Source organism: Brachionichthys hirsutus, chromosome 17, assembly GCF_040956055.1.
Source record: "Brachionichthys hirsutus isolate HB-005 chromosome 17, CSIRO-AGI_Bhir_v1, whole genome shotgun sequence".
Lineage (NCBI taxonomy): Eukaryota > Metazoa > Chordata > Actinopteri > Lophiiformes > Brachionichthyidae > Brachionichthys > Brachionichthys hirsutus.
This window is the reverse complement of record NC_090913.1, coordinates 5,108,521-5,124,698: the sequence shown is the minus strand read 5'-3', so window position 1 is coordinate 5,124,698 and position 16,178 is coordinate 5,108,521. Positions and strand designations below refer to the sequence as shown.

The window sequence follows — 16,178 nt, the reverse complement described above, 5'->3', positions numbered from 1 at the left end:
ATCCATCAGTTCAAAGTAATGAGCAAAACCGCGTTTAGGTCTTCTTTCTGCTGAAAACCACGGTTTGACCTTTTTGTAAGACGTCTTTGTCTGTTCTTCCTCTTTTTAGCTGACTTCTTTTTTCGCTTCCTCTTACAAAAAAAAAAAGAGAAACCCGCCTGTAAAATCCTTTAAGTCCACCTCTATTCATTGGGCTGTTTTTGCTGTCTCATCATGGTACAGTGCGAACTCTCCACACTCTTCTCTGCCATATTTAAGGGTTTGCACCCCCAGTTCATTCTTTAATGCTCCATATGGAATTTTTTTCTCCATATTTAGAAAATAGCATTACACAGCAATAATGACAGCTAGAGCTGAGAACAATTATGTTTAGTGATTATCAGTTATCAGGATGTCAATCGGACATAAGCTCTTTGAAAATGTAGGGGGCATATTTCACAATTTCTTTTAAGATTTTCTGCAGTGTGCAATTCATCCTCAGATTATTCCCTTGACCGATTTATTTTATGATGAGAATAATTGTGTTTTTTTACACCTATAACAAATAAAAAGAGGTATTAATGCATCAATCTTCATCAAACCTGTCATACTAACAAGACAGATACACTTTAATTACAGGTGTTTTCACATGCATTACTGAATGCACACTCCAAACCAATGGAATGTATGCTCAAATTCACACACACACACACACACACACACACACACCCTCTCTAATGCAGGTGCGGTGTTATCAGAGGTCTTGCAGGCTTTGCATGTCTTTGTGGCTTTACGCTTAGCTGGATGGTGTCAATTTTGGTGTGTGTGTGTCTGGAAATGTGAGTTTGTGCGTGTGTGGGTTTTTTTTTTTCTGGCAATAATGTCAAATTAGACTGTAGCGACACTGACCAGGACATAAGAGAGTCCATCTGCATGCGCTACATCTAAACCCTTGTCCTTTCACACGTTATCTCTGTCTAATTGCTTGTTCTTGCACTACTGTGAAATTACATATTTTCATAAGCTGTCATAAGATCTCGTTAGGAATAATAATAAAAAATTGTTGAAGAGAAATAATAACTTAGACTTGGATTTAAATAGATTTACTTGTTCCACCTTCCACGGTGTGACCAGATTACCTCCAGTCACTGCCCCCTGTGTGTGTGTGTGTGTGTGTGTGTGTGTGTGTGTGTGGTGGTGGTGGTGGGGGGGGACTTCAGAGGTGGCAACCCACCACCTATCAACCCGGCATCACATTATCATTACATTCCAGGAGCATTTCTCTCTCTAAACAGAAAACCGGGCCGGATTGTGTTCAGACAGATTGACTGACTGACGGGGGGAGATAGGAAGAGCCTCTGGGAATAACACGGTGTGAGTCTTTGCAGGGCGCGGGGTTACAGCTTTGGTCTGAGTCTTTGTGAACTGGCAGACACAAAGGGGGCAGGAATCACATGTGGTTATTTCGAACCCCCCCCCCTTCCTCTTCCGCTTTCCCTTCCTTCATATTGTCAATAAACGCACACATGACCAGTCTGTGATTAAATTCTTACGTTTTCGAGTAGTGCAGTTAAATTCCCACAAGCTAATAAACGCACTAATCGACCTGCAATCAACGGTTTGTATCCTCCTTGAATGGTCGCGCACCTTTCACTATTTCACAACTGCCTAATTAGCCCCCTCCCTGTTAATCCAATATGTGCACACACCACCAGGGTCGGCTTGTCTTGCTATGGGCGCGGTAGTCTTGTGCTGTGAGGCTGTTTCCTATGATAAAGCATGTCCAGTTTGTTCCCTGCGGGTCCAGCAACGTATGCAAAATAACGCGTTGACACCATGCTCCCACCATCCGTTACTGTTCTGATCCCACCCCCTAACACACACACACACACACACACGCAAACCTGTTTGTTTCTTGGATTTTGCGTGTGTGTGTTCCTTTAGATTGCGCTCTGTAACAGTCTGAGCTTTGTGTTGGCCAAAGGATTATCACGGCTGTACCACCAGCAGCTCAGGCAAAGAGCAGAGGAGAAACGGGGGCTTATGTGTTGGGACAACTGTGGGAAAAACTGTGTGTGTGTGTGTGTGTGTGTTGGTGAGCGGCCACAGATGTCTGGCAGTGAATGTCTCCTCCACACTCATCTAAAGCACCAGTTCTCTGTTTGTCTGGCGAGGGCCCGTGGAAGCTGTTAGTAGGTGGATCAGACTCGGGTTGCTCCTGCCATCTCTGCACTCAAGAGGATTGGTAGTGAAACGCGGGCCTTTTGAAAGCCTCGACATGTAATTGAAAATTACAATTTCGATTTGTTTCATTTTTTGTCACAAATACGGTGGCCCTGAAGTGCAAAACATTACAACAAAATAAAAGCACTACAACAAATTAAAAAACACGACAACATGAAGGCAAGAAATGCAACATTTTTGGTGGTTTTGGCTATTTGGACAAAATAAGAAATCTCAAGACTTCATTGTGGATCCTTGTAAATTATAAAAAGAATTTCCCCACAATTTGACATTTTATTGTTGAAATTATTTTTCAGTCAAACTTCATGTAACCTTCAAATTCGTTTCCCAGGAGCATATTTAACAGACTGAAATATAAAAAAAAATATGTGGCTGTTTTCATGTTGCTTTTTGCTGCACAGCTTCCCAAAGAGTTCTCTCAAAAACTTCTGAGTGAGGAAGAGTCAGACCCTGAAGGGATATGATCCCTCAGGCCCTCGCCCCATAAGCAATTTAGATGCCCCTGATAGGCTGTGCCAGATGACAACAGAGTGAGAATGAAAGAGGAATGTCGGTTCATCCAGTTAATTAATATTGTATACGACAGACGCCTCCTCCTCACACACACACACGCAGACACACATTCATGCGAGGTTTTCACTCGTTGATGGGAGAATATGTAGGTATTTCATTCCTTCCTTTTCTCCTCCCTTGTGCCTTCATTCATTCCGTCTATGGGCCGGATCAGAGTGTTTGGAGATAACACGAGCCCAAGGTCAGGGAGGGAGCCCTGCAGCAATTTACATGAAAGATGAATGGGAGGAGCGGCAGGAAGGGTGGAGGTCGGGAGGGGGTGTGGCAGCTTGAGACGGAGACTGTGATCTCCTTAGGGTGTGTGTGTGCGTGCGCGCTTGCAAGAGGTCTGTGATCTCCCAGCCTTTGTGATGGAGATGGACCCGGCCGGTCTGACCCGATAATGACGGGGACGCTCTAATAGCATTCATCCTTTCTGCCACTAAACTAGTCAAGCGGAAAAGAGAGGGGGGGGGGGGGGGGACAAGTGTGAGGGGAAGATGTGGGGATGGAATGGTGTGTTTGGAGGGGAGAGGGAGGCAGGAGGACGGGAGAGACAAAAAGGGGAAAGGGACTATGTTTTAGAAACGATGTGGGCCAATAATCATTTGTAATCTCAGAATCGGGGTTGAGAGATGAGAGACATGGCGACTTCGATGAATGTGAAGGGTGAGTGTGTGCACAACCTTCGCAGTAAATGCACTTTTGCCCGTGTCTCGTCTCTCCCTCTTTATCAGCGTATATTTGCTGTGGGCGCTGGAGCATGGGAGGCTTTCACAGCACTGGCCTATAGGGGACAGGACCTTGTGTCCAACACACACACACACACAACCGGGTCATTACAGGCCTCTAACTATAGCCCTGGTAATCGCTAGTTTACATCAGCACCCATATTCACCCTACAATACACAGCAGCTTGCATCAATGGAGAGCATGGGAATGGATGGGAAGAAAATAGAAGGATATACCGCCACATTAAATGTAGAGAGAATCGCTTTTTGTTGGAAGTCGTTAGTTTTCTAGTAACGGGCTCTTTTTATTTTCTCTTTCTCTACTTAGACTAAAGCAGGTACTCCTGTAACGCAGCAGACTGACGGCCCGGCTCGAACCCCTGCCTATTGTTACAACTGCTCCAAAGAAGGACACTTTGGCCACGTGAGTCACGAATGATTCCTCTTCTTTCATTTGAACTTATTCAGTTTTTATTAACTTTAAAAAAAAAATGCACGACTGTGTTCACTCGCGAATTTGTTTGGATAGTTTGTGAAACACGTGTTTTGTTTCCTGTCACTTTTTATACATTATTGTGATCTGTAGCTAAAATGTAAGCACTATAAATTCTTCACTGGACTGGTGCGACCTCTGGATGTGATCCTATGGGATGGCAGCCCCATCCTGCAGTCAGAGCTGCTGGAGATGCTGCTGTTGCACTCGTTCACTCAACCAACCTCACAGGCTTTCAGGGTTCATCACTGTCCAGTCCAGAAATGCACTCAAATAGGGATCCAGCCTTATTTTCCCTTGAGCGCACAGCACCAATGTAAGCACATCAAGCTCGAAGCCCATCGCCTGTAATGATCGTCAGCAGTCTCTTGTGTCGTAGCAGCAGCAAGTTTAAACCTTTTCTGATGTGCAGAAGCCAGAAACACTGATCCTGATTCTGGGTCATGACAGTTGGTCAGTTGGATACAGATATTGTGGCTTTATCTGGAAAAATCAGATTCAAAAATATTCAAAAAGTTGTTACCAACCCTTGTTTGCTAAGAATTATCATGAAACCTGCCACCAATATAGTTATACAAGTTTTAAAATAAAGAGATTTTGCCTAACATTGGGCCAAAACATTAGCTATGTATTTCTTAATACCTTGACTGTATTTAACTGAGTCAAATATGACATGTCAGGATTGTATTTTAACATTTACCTGTATTTTCTTTCCTGGTTTCTTTGCCAAATCAAATATTCAAGATTATCTCTTTTATGGTGCAGCCTCATTGTCGGTTTCTTCTTTGTGCCGGTCTCAAGCCCAGATAAATGCAGAGTGTTGCGTCAGGAATGGCATCCGGCGAGATAAGAGGGAATGGAAGAGTTTAGGACTCGGAGAAGAGACTTTGAATGTTGGGACGATGACGGGAAAAGCTCAAGAACTGGAGGGACATGATGATGAGGAGGAAGGTTGATGTGTCCAGGAGACCAGGTGGGAAGGAAGCAAGGCGAGAAGCTTAGGAGCAGGATTCAAGTTGTTTTATAACGGAGGAGAGGAAAGAGGAATGGAGGAGGGGTTACCTTGAAGGAAGAGTTTGTGCTCTAGAGGTGAATCGAGTGTCGGAGAGACCGATGAGCTTGAAGCTGGAGATTGAATATTGTGTCGTGTTGAATATTGCTAGTGGGTTCGCTCCACAGGTAGGATGGGATTTGAAACTTGAACCAAATTGTGAATCGTCTCTTGTCCCACCCTACACCATCCAAAATGAACATAAATATACCCAAACATTTCAAACAGTTTACTGATCTCACCATAACTTTCAGTCCCATTATTTTTTTCGTCGTTTTATTTGTCTTGTTTGTGCTTGATTTTTTGTGTTAGACATGTACTCGGCAAAGGATGTTCAATGGAACGTATCCAAACACCCCATTCATCAACCACTATGACACGACGAAGGACATCAACTGCAGACAACACAGGATAAGGCTGAAGGTTAAAGGCAAGTCACACATGTTCTTTTTATTGCCTCCCCTACACAATGTTTGTCTGTTTGCAGACATTTCTGGGTATATAGACAGACAGACTTTATTTGTCATTCCATATATGCACCAGGTGGATACAGAACAAAATATAATTTGCCTAAGCTTCAGTTACAGTCTCCAGATAAAAAGGAGTAAAGAGGAGAAATTCTAGCAGCAGTCCATCATATGTGTAGCAGCAGTGAGTAAGTATGGTCATAAATATATAACAGCAGTAGTGTTCAGTAACAATGAGTATTGTCTATAACATTAAAGGTCACACATCATACTCTTTTTCCACAAGTTAAAGCAGTTCCCAAACACTTGTGTGAAATATTGTGGCAAACAGATGCTGCAGGACATTCTCAAATAGGTGTCATAAACCGAAACTAAATTCATAGCGCGTGCACGCAACTGCACGTTACCATGGGAACCGGTGAGGCGACTTTTTTAGCGCACACTTAAGCATTTTATTTATTTTTTGCCGGAACATTACCAACAAAAATAAACTTTATCCACTCTGTTCTTCTTCGACTCATGCACGGGTCACAGGAGAGTGAACCCAGGGGACAGGTGATTTTATGCATGGAGATAATGGCCCATCAGTAGGGATGTCCCGATTGGTTTTTTGCCCCCAAGTCAGAGTCATTTGATTTCGAACCGATACCGAGTCCCGATCCGATATTTCGATAATACATTTTGAAAAAAACAAGGACGAGTGAAGAAAAATTATTTATTTTAATAATCTTATTTCAACATTTAACTCTAAGACAGAGCACTTCTGTTGCATAACTTGAACATTCAAGTAATAAATAAATTACTTTTTTCACTTTGGACTTGGACTAGAAACAGGAAATATTAAATACGAATATTTAAAATAAAATGAACAGCACCTCAATCGCAAGGTTTTTGTCATCCACTTCAAAATACTGTAGACATACGGTACTCGTGCGACGAGCTTCAAGCTGCTTCCATGTTTAGCCAGAATTCAACCAATAGTGTCACAGGAAGTGACGTCACGCGTTGCCGTTTCTGTGTGGAGCATAACTCCAGATCTGATAACAAGTAATGAAAATAACTATCCATATATATCCGAGTCCTGATCGGGAGGTAACGTCCAATTCCGATCGGATCGGGACATCCCTACTCATCAGTATTTTTAATTGTTGCAAAATAAGACGCATCTATGTCGTTAAAACAACAACAACAAAACAAAAACCAAATACAAAACTGGTAATAAAGCTGTTTGCACCCATGTTGAACATTTTGAAAGCAGGGGTGTATTCTTTAGACTCAGTATTTTAGTCCAGTGACACTCCAGTCCAGGGTTTGATACTTAAGACTTATTCAATCTATGCTCGTTCTGCAGCTGTAACGTACCTGTTTAAAAAAAGAAAAATCTAATGAGTTATTATTAAATCCTTTCTATTTGTCTTTTCCCCAGAACTTAAGAAAAATGGCTTTTTCACGGCTGGTTCTCAGATACCCCCGACTCCAGTGCCTCCTAAGAAGAAACAGAAAACAATCTATCGCAAAAATAATTACCAGCCTAACCATAAACCTCACCAAAGCCCTAACGACCCACAACCCAGCCCGAGCCACATCATCTTTACTGACAAGTATGACTTTAAGGCTCCGACGTCTAAAACAAAGAAGTGCACCCAGCAAGAGAGCACCAGCACCGTGAAAACGTGGAAACCCAAAAGACCCGTCCCGACCTCGAGGGACGTGCCAACGAAACTCATCTTTGATGAAGCACATGACTTTCCCAGAGGTGGGGGCAAATCAAAAGTCAGAGAGATGAAGAGACATAAGAGGATGAAAAACCCAGTGGCAGGAAAAGGACAGAGTGATGGAAGACCAAACCGTCCATGTTGGACAGGGGAGATTCAGAGGTCGAGGTCAAAGCCAGAGAGAGGGAGGAGGATGAAGAGAAATCAAACTAGGAGGATCGCTAATAAAAATGTTGATGCACAGGTGTACCCAACAGATGAGAACCTGTTTACTATCAAGCAAAGGAAGCGCAGCAGATAGCATCAGTTTTTATTACGTGTGTTATGTATTAGTCTATCACAGCCGTGTCTTGGATGAATAAAACTTTATTCTGCTCTGGATGATTCATTGTGTTATTTGGGAGAAAGCTGAGACATGTTCTCGCTGGTTTATTCCATAAATCTAAGCTTTTCTATAAAGATTTAGGTAATTATTTATTTAAATGAAGGATATTTGAGACAAAAAAAAAAAACAGTCTGCCCATTGCAGTTCAACCAGAGGGTCGCCGGTTCAAATCCCGGCCCAGAAAAAGATATGGCTTGTGAATGCATAGACTGTAATGTTCTTGCAATTGTTCTATGATCTTTATATACTGTTTACGTACTTATTTGTTGTGAAATAAAACTTTATTTGAAAAAAACACAAAGTGCTTTTTGTGTCATTAGTCACGTGACTGAGCCACGCCTCTGCACCGTGTTTCGACACAGCGCATGTGTCGGAGCGTCGGGTGTCACGGGACCGTCTTTACGCACAGCCGTGGAACCGGAGTCACTAATCGGGGATCCGGAGAGTCTTTACCCGGTAAAAGAAGAGAAATGGAGAGCGGCGACACCAGCCTGGACCGGGCTGTCAAGCAGTGGCTGCAGTATGACAAGGTAAACGCGAAGCTAGCAAGCTAGCGTTAGCTCAGAAAAGCCCTCATAGAGCGCAGACCTCCGCTACTCTGCTGCTTGGATTTACAACATGTTCGGTTCGGTCCACTTGCGGATCGTTCGGTTATATTTTATGCATTTTTTACTCATTAAATGTATTACTAGCGCGATCTCCGCGCTCCGTGCGGAACTGTTAAGTATTTGTTTGTATTGTGTTTTTTTTTTTTAAATCTATTTCTGCACTGTGTACATACTGTTAATTATTCTGTTTATTTGTTGAGTGCAGCATTGTTGCTGATATAATTTACCTCCGGGATTATTAAAGTACCGTATCCTGATTATGATTAACACCCTGGGAAGGAGAGGAGGGAGAGAGAGGCGGCCCCCCCAGGCCCAGAGCCCCCCAGGCCCACCAGCCCAGAGCCCCCCAGGCCCAGCCGGACAGCCCCCCCCCCTCCGCATGCCGCCCCAATGCTAGGCCGAGTGGAGGCACCCGCACCCTGCTATTAAGTTCCCCAGTAAACAACATTGGCAGCCCCCAAACAAAATGGATTTTTATATCTTATAAGGAATAATTATTTATTTTTGTCTGTGTATTTATGGAGTAGAAGTATATTCTTGTGTTTTTAGACCGATTTGCCAGGGATCGCTTCAAATAATAATAAGAATTGATCCATGACAGTGATCAGACCCTCGTCTCTAAGACGGGGAACTAATATATTTAGCAGATGAGGTACAAACGTGTTTATTGTCTCTTTGAAAAGAGTGGATGTCAGAAATGTGTCCTGACTTTGTGAACTTTATCTCTGGCTGGAGATAAATTGAGAGGATTTCTCCTGTGTTTAATCCGGATTACTTCTTCTTTCCCTCCTTAGAATACTAAAACTGCGTCATTAGTGCAGGAATTGTTCAAAGAGGGGGCGGTGGAAGCTCTGAAGCAATATTTCTCCTCCAGGATGGAGTTTGGTACAGCAGGTCTGCGAGCCGCCATGGGTCCCGGCATTTCCTGTGTGAATGACCTCACAATTATCCAAACCACACAGGTTGGTTAATGGTTAAACCGCCTCCCAAAATTAAGCATCAAGTCGCAGGTGCGGCTCGACTCAGTCAATTGAGACTGTCAAAAACAATCCTTTCAGTGTCCAGCTTTTCCTTTGTTTCATCGAATGCTTCTTCTCCGACAGGGTTTCTGCTGCTACCTGGAGGAGAGGTTCCAGAACCTGAAGGAACGAGGGGTGGTGATTGGCTATGACGCCCGGGCCCACCCTCCCAGTGGAGGCAGTAGCAAGCACTTTGCCCGTTTGGCTGCAGCTGTATTCATAGGCAAAGGAGTTCCTGTCCACCTCTTCTGTGACATCACCCCGACACCCTTTGTGGTAATCGCTTCAATTTGCATCATCATCTTTTTTTTTTGTTCAGTCAGTAGCTTTTGTTATGCTTTAAAAGTAGGGACCTCTATCTCACCACCAAATTTTATCTGGATCTGAATGAGGTCAGGAAAAATTATTACATTTAAGGATTCAAAAATCAGGTTAAATACACTTCAAATCCGATTCACTTTTACTTTTCATGGTTGGTGTATAAAGATACCGAGAACACTTTAGAACCTTTTGATGATGATCCATCTGAGGGCTTTTTTTCTAGTCTTGAAATGTTTTGGGAACTTGACGTGTCTTTCTCCTGTCTCCTGCAGCCTTTCGCAGTTTCCCACCTGGGTTTGTGTGCAGGCATCATGGTGACCGCCTCACACAACCCCAAACAGGACAATGGTTACAAGGTAACACTTTGCATTTATTGCTTCGCTTACCAATATTCTTTCTTTATCCGTAGACGGTTTGTTGGAGCCTGCCCCAGCAGGGTACACTCCGCACAAGTCGCCGGTTCATCGGCAGGGCCACACAGTCAATCGTGCACACACATGAACCTCTATAGTTAAATGGAAAAATAAGAAGATTGTCTGTCTCCTGCTGCTCCGTGTGTCTCAGGTGTATTGGGAGAATGGAGCCCAGATTGTGTCTCCTCATGACAAAGGTATCTCCAAATCAATAGAGGAGAACTTGGAGCCCTGGCCCGAGTCCTGGGACGCAGAGGGGGCCTTAAAGAACCCCTTGCTTAAGGATCCCTACCAGGAGATCAACACGCAATACTTCAAAGCCATCCAGAAGCATTGTCACCACAGGTGCATCACAGAAAACTGCCTCTTTAACCCTTTTAAATGATTTTTAATCCATGTTGGGGGGGGGGGGGGGAATTAAAAGGGAAACATGTCTTCACTCGACACCCTTCTTTCACAGGGACATAAACAAGAGTTCAGAGGTGAAAATAGTGCACACGTCTGTCCATGGCGTTGGTCATACCTTTGTCCAATCAGCTTTCAAAGCCTTTGGTCTTCACCCGCCATATGCTGTAGAGGAACAGAAAGATCCAGACCCCGAATTCCCCACGGTCAAATATCCCAATCCTGAGGAGGGGGAGGGAGTCCTGGTATGTCACAGAGCTCACAGCACATGCAGTCGTACGCAGGATTTAAGCCGCGCTTCTTAATCAGAGACGTTGTGTTTTTCACAGACTCTGTCGTTTGCTCAAGCAGAGAGGGAGGGGGCCACTGTTGTTTTGGCAAATGACCCTGATGCTGATCGACTGGCAGTTGCTGAGAAGCAGGAGAGGTCTGTGTTTATATATATATATATATATATATATGGAAGGATTTTATATAATGTTGAGTCCAAGCACATCAAGAGCCATCCTTCAAAAATCCTCCATAGTAATTTCTGAGGAATTATAGATTTTGAGTCAGCCATCATGTCTTTGTCTCTCTCTCTCTCTCTCTCGTTTTCTCCATCTCTCCATCAGTGGTCTGTGGCGAGTGTTTACTGGTAATGAGTTGGGCGCGCTGCTTGGTTGGTGGATGTTCCGCTGCTGGAAACGGGAAAGCCCCGATGCGGCTGCCGTGAAGAGTCTCTACATGCTGTCGAGCACAGTCTCATCAAAGATACTGCGCGCCATCGCTCTCAAGGAAGGTTTCCATTTTGAGGTGAACTGTCGTTTGGCTGGTAGATCATGCTCACTGTTGACACTGTATTAGATCCCGGTCTGTCCTGTTCTCTTCCGTACCTCTCTTAAACTACTATTGTTCAATATTGTAAAGAGTAACAAAACAAACTGAAATGATCTGTATTCAAACTAGGGATGTCCCGATCAGGGTTTCTTTTTGCCCCCTCCCCCCCTCCCGAGTCCGAGTCATTTGATTTTGAACCGATACCGATTCCCAATCCGATACTTTTTTAATACATAAAAAATAAAATAAAGACGAGTAAAGAAACGGATCCAGGATGTCCCTTATTTTTCATTTTATTCATCTTATTTCAACATTTAATTCTTAAACAGAGCACTTCTGTGGCGTCGCTTGAACATTCAGCCAATAGTGTCACAGGAAGTGACATCACACTGCATTTCTGCTGTTTCTGTTGGAGTAGAGAGGGCTCACTCTGTGACACCGCATAACTCCAGATCTGATAACAAGTAATGAAAATAACTATCCATATACATCCGAGTCCTGATCGGGAGGTAACGCCCGATTCCGTTCGAGTCTGCAGGCACGTGATCGGGCCACGTATCCGATCACAAGATCGGATCGGGACGTCCCTAATTAAAACCCGAATCCACATTAGGTTGCTGGATAGAAAGAGCTCATTGATGTTGAAGCTTTTTTTTGTTCCTGTTTTACAACTTAAACCTAGCTTTTGTTTGCTTTTAAAAGGGCGGAGAGTTTTCTGTTGGATTTTATGTCCTCGTATTTCCAAATGTTACCGTGTTTCCTCTTACAAGAAAACATGTAGCAATAAAGAATCATCAGCCACTTCCAGTGATGGTGATTTAAAATAACTGTGGCTTAATGGTATTGTTGGAGACGTTTTTGTCTCAGGTAGGCTTCAGACTTGCCAGTGTTGACATTTCAAACCGCACTTGATGCTGATTGTTTGAACAGGAAACTCTAACTGGATTTAAATGGATGGGAAACAGAGCCAGAGAGCTTTTGGACCAGGAGAAGACTGTTCTGTTTGCATTCGAGGAGGCCATAGGTACACACGAATACACCACACAAAAAATAATGTTGTCCACCAGGAAATTTAGTGGAACTTTGTAATGAGGAATTCTGTGTGCCATCGCGTTAAAAGTGTTTGTTCTCATAAGAATCTACATGATGTTGACCTTTCACTCTAAAAGGATTCTTCTGATGTTTTGGGCAGCACGGTGGTTAGCACTGTTGCCTCACAGCAAGAAGGTTGCAGGTTCAAATCCAACTTGAGGCTTTTCTGTGAGGATGTTCTCCCCGTCTCTGCGTGGGTTCTCTCCGAGTTCTCCAGCTTCCTCCAACCACCAAAAACATGCAACTTTAGGTCCAGGTCGTTATTGGAAAAAGAGAATTCATTCTCAATTGACTTAACTGCTTAAACGTGCTTAAATTTGTCTTTTAACCATTAGATTAATGCCAGTATTTCTACTGCAAAAAAAAAACTTTTTTTTTTTGTTAATCAGGCCATCAGATCCGGTCACGTGGAGTTTGGGTTTGTAATATGATTATGGCGCTGTAATTACCGTACAGTCACATGTCAAAGCACATGCTGCTAGTTAAAGAAGCAAAGGAATACTGCGGTTGGAATTAAGTGTGTGTGTGTGTGTGTGTGGTGTGTGTGTGTGTGTGTGTGTTCCAGGGTATATGTGTAGTCCCGCTGTATTGGACAAGGATGGCGTGAGTGCTGCTGCCATAGCAGGAGAGATGACTTCCTATCTGGCCATGAAAAAAACCAGCTTGTCTCGGCAGCTCTGTGCCATATATGAAGAGTAAGACAAGATTATCCTGAACTATAAAGTGAAACAGACTCTCACTGTCTCTTCTCTCCTCCTCTTCCTCAGGTATGGCTACCACATCAGTAGCAACTCCTATTTCATCTGCCACGATAAGGATGTGATCCGTGGCATGTTTGAGCGTTTGCGCAACCACGATGGCGGGAAGGACTCGTATCCCACTGCGTGCGGCCGCTTCTCCGTCTCTGCAGTACGAGATTTAACTACCGGTTATGACAGCAACCAGCCAAATAACAAGGCTGTAAGTACACGCATCCCGTGCAGTGCACAGTCCACACCCACGCTTCCAATGTTTTTTGTTAATCGCGTCTAAAAGGCATCTCCTGCTGCAGTAGATCCAGACGTTGACACAGAAACACTGTGAAGACTCGTAGCGCTGATGAGGTGTAATCAGTGGTGTAATTTATTTTATCTTTATTGTTAGTTTGCATCGGTGGTGTGAAATCATTTTATTTTTCTAATGTTACTTTGCATCAATTGAGTTATTGAATTTTGGTTTTATTTTTATTTGTATTGTTAATTGTCGATGATTTATGTACGAAGGACTTTCAACGGAAACAAGACCGCACGGGCTTTTTTGAAATGCTCCTCTTAGACAGGATGTTTGACTTTATTTGTACTGTAATACATGCTACTGTGTGACTGTACTTGTACTCTAACATTCTGTCTAATGAATATATTCATCATCATCATAATTTGTTTCCAAGGCGGCCTTCCTTGGATCTTGTTTTCCCACTCATGTCTCTTGCGTTCCAGGTTCTTCCCACCTCCCGTTCCAGTCAGATGATCACCTTCTCCTTCTCCAACGGTGGCGTGGCCACCATGAGAACCAGTGGCACCGAGCCCAAAATAAAATACTACACTGAACTGTGTGCTGCTCCGGGTGACAGGTAGGTCACTGTCGCGGCCTGGGAAGCTGAGCAGCTTTAGATTAGACAGTAGCTGCAATATATGAAACAGGATCAGGATATCCTTACGCTGGAATAAAAGAATTGTTGCATTTGCTTGATCAGAACTTTAACTCATTCAGTGCCAGCAGTTTTAGCTCATTTTGCCCTATTTTTCAACACCCACGGAATATTATGGGCTATGACTATGCAAACACTGAACCTGGCAAATGAAAGATTCAAGTCTCTTCTTTCATCAGGAAATAAAAGTGTGTTCCGACGAGTTCAATCTGTAACTGTGTTATTTATTTATTCCCCCTCTAATTTGTCGGGTCTCTGAACAGTGACGTGACGCAGTTGAAGAAGGAGCTGGATGACTTGGTTGATGCCATCGTTGAAAACTTCTTCGAGCCAGAGAAGAATAAGCTGCAGCCGAAGCCGTAGCAGCGCTGAAAGGCACGTTGTGTAATGTCTGACCCGTCCACAAGGGGAATGGTTGGTGCACAACCGAGTCACTGTCGGGTTGTTTTCCCGAGAGTTTATCCAGAGGCACCTGTTACCTGGTCGTTAAAAAAAAGTCCACTTTTTCACCATTTCACCTGTTTTGGGTTCGGTTTTTCCTGTGCTGGAGATTTTAAACCACAACTGTGAAAATGTTCACCTTCCGGAGTCCCCCCCCCTGCATTCACCCGACACCGCCTCAGGATCAACCGGTATGAATGCAGAGGCGTGTAAATAGCAACTGTTCTATCCGATGTTCTGCAGTGTTATATGGATATTATATGGTTTCATTCATGAGTTTCTGAACTGCTGTAAACTTTGAATGTGTAAAACCTTTAATTAATAATGAGGTTTAACATTGAAAGTAACTGTTTAATATCACTGCTCGATACTTGATGTGAATAAATTAAGTTTATTTCCAACATAAATTAGATAAAACAAAGGATATTCAGAAAAAAACAAAAACATTATTTAAAACTACTCCGTTCAGCAAGCATGGAGGAAAAAAAAACCTTATTTAACCCCGAGTCATGTTCAAAGGCTCTCTGCACCACGAATGCAGTTTTATTTCCCTTTTTTTTTTTTTTTACACCAGAAACATCTCATGACAAAATGCTTTGCTGGAAATACAGTTGTGCTCAATAAAAGTGGATTTATAACTGGTGTTGAGACGAATGACTGCGTTACGCACGCACAACCTGCATCAGCCGGTGCGCGTCATGCCCCCGTCTGACCGGGGGAGACGCAGCGCAGCGGTTTGTCTTCTATAATTAACTCACACGCGAGAGAGACAGCTGCGTGCGTGGAGCTCGCTGTTCCATTCTACAGCCGTGCGTGCGTCCTGATCTGCTCCGATAGACGCACGGTTCGCGCCCCACACACACACACGCCGGTTGCGCTGCTACGGATCTCTCATAAGACGCGCGCGAACAGGTGAGTAGCACATTGCTTAAAATCGATTCAAATACTCTGCGTGTATTTTTGGACTAGAATACCTTTTGACGTGTTTTTTTTTGGATTCTGAACAACGTCGTGCGGGCAGAAAAGAGAAACCCGTTTTGTGCGTAAAGTAGCGGCACCGGACTTTTAGGGTAACGCTCTTTGGAAGTAACGTAACTTATTTTTGCTGTAACTGTGCAGCTCTCCGACCTGTATGACATTGTACTGCCCCCCCCCCCCCTCAGCCAATTTAAGATGATTAATTTATGCTGTATTATATAAATCTGGGGCGCAGGTGGTTGAGCGGGTCTTCCTATGATGGAGAGGTTGGCGGTTAGATTCCCGGCTCTGGCACATCTTTCCACTGTTGTTGTGTCCTTGGGCAAGACACTTCACCCAGATTGCCTGTGTGAATGTAGTGAGTGAGTGAATGTCGGTGGTGGTTCAGGAGGGCCTTGCTCCTGTCAGTCTGCCCCAGGGTAGCTGAATCTACCCCAGGGCAGCTGAATCTACCCCGCTGTAGCTGTATCTGCCCCGGGGCAGCTGAATGTACCCCGGTGTAGCTGTGGCTACACCAGTAGCTTCACCACCATCAAGTATGGAGTGAATGAATAATACACAATGTAAAGGTGCCTTGAAAAAGCGCTCTATAAAACCAAGTCATTATTATTATTGTAAAACCAAAACAATTTAATTTGTAGCCAATGCGATTCGCAAATTACATTTTTTAATGTTAACGACTTTGCTGCCTTTAGCTTTCCCCTCTTGAATTCAAAGAATCATTTTCTACATATCGTTGGTCAGAGTGATTTTGAAGTCTCTGGGGGGAGGGGGGGGG

At 43.7% G+C, this 16,178-nt stretch overlaps 2 protein-coding genes across 2 annotated transcripts in view; both read left to right on the top strand.

The window, feature by feature from the left end:
- The window catches only part of zcchc7 (zinc finger, CCHC domain containing 7), a 40,341-nt gene extending 32,730 nt beyond the window's left edge, over positions 1-7,611 (top strand). The window contains exons 8-10 of the mRNA XM_068751195.1: positions 3,835-3,930; positions 5,363-5,480; positions 6,944-7,611. Of these exons, the coding sequence (XP_068607296.1) occupies positions 3,835-3,930; positions 5,363-5,480; positions 6,944-7,533 (804 nt within the window). The 3' untranslated portion in view covers positions 7,534-7,611. The remainder of the gene's footprint in view (positions 1-3,834; positions 3,931-5,362; positions 5,481-6,943) is intronic.
- Positions 7,612-8,007: 396 nt separating this feature from the next.
- Positions 8,008-15,064, top strand: pgm2 (phosphoglucomutase 2). The gene is made up of 13 exons (XM_068750818.1): positions 8,008-8,147; positions 9,020-9,187; positions 9,329-9,520; positions 9,838-9,921; positions 10,130-10,323; positions 10,439-10,628; positions 10,713-10,810; positions 10,998-11,178; positions 12,133-12,226; positions 12,860-12,989; positions 13,062-13,254; positions 13,770-13,903; positions 14,245-15,064. Exons 1-13 carry the CDS (start codon positions 8,088-8,090, stop codon positions 14,342-14,344), a joined length of 1,818 nt encoding a protein of 605 aa, XP_068606919.1. The 5' UTR covers positions 8,008-8,087; the 3' UTR covers positions 14,345-15,064.
- Positions 15,065-16,178: the final 1,114 nt, after the last annotated feature.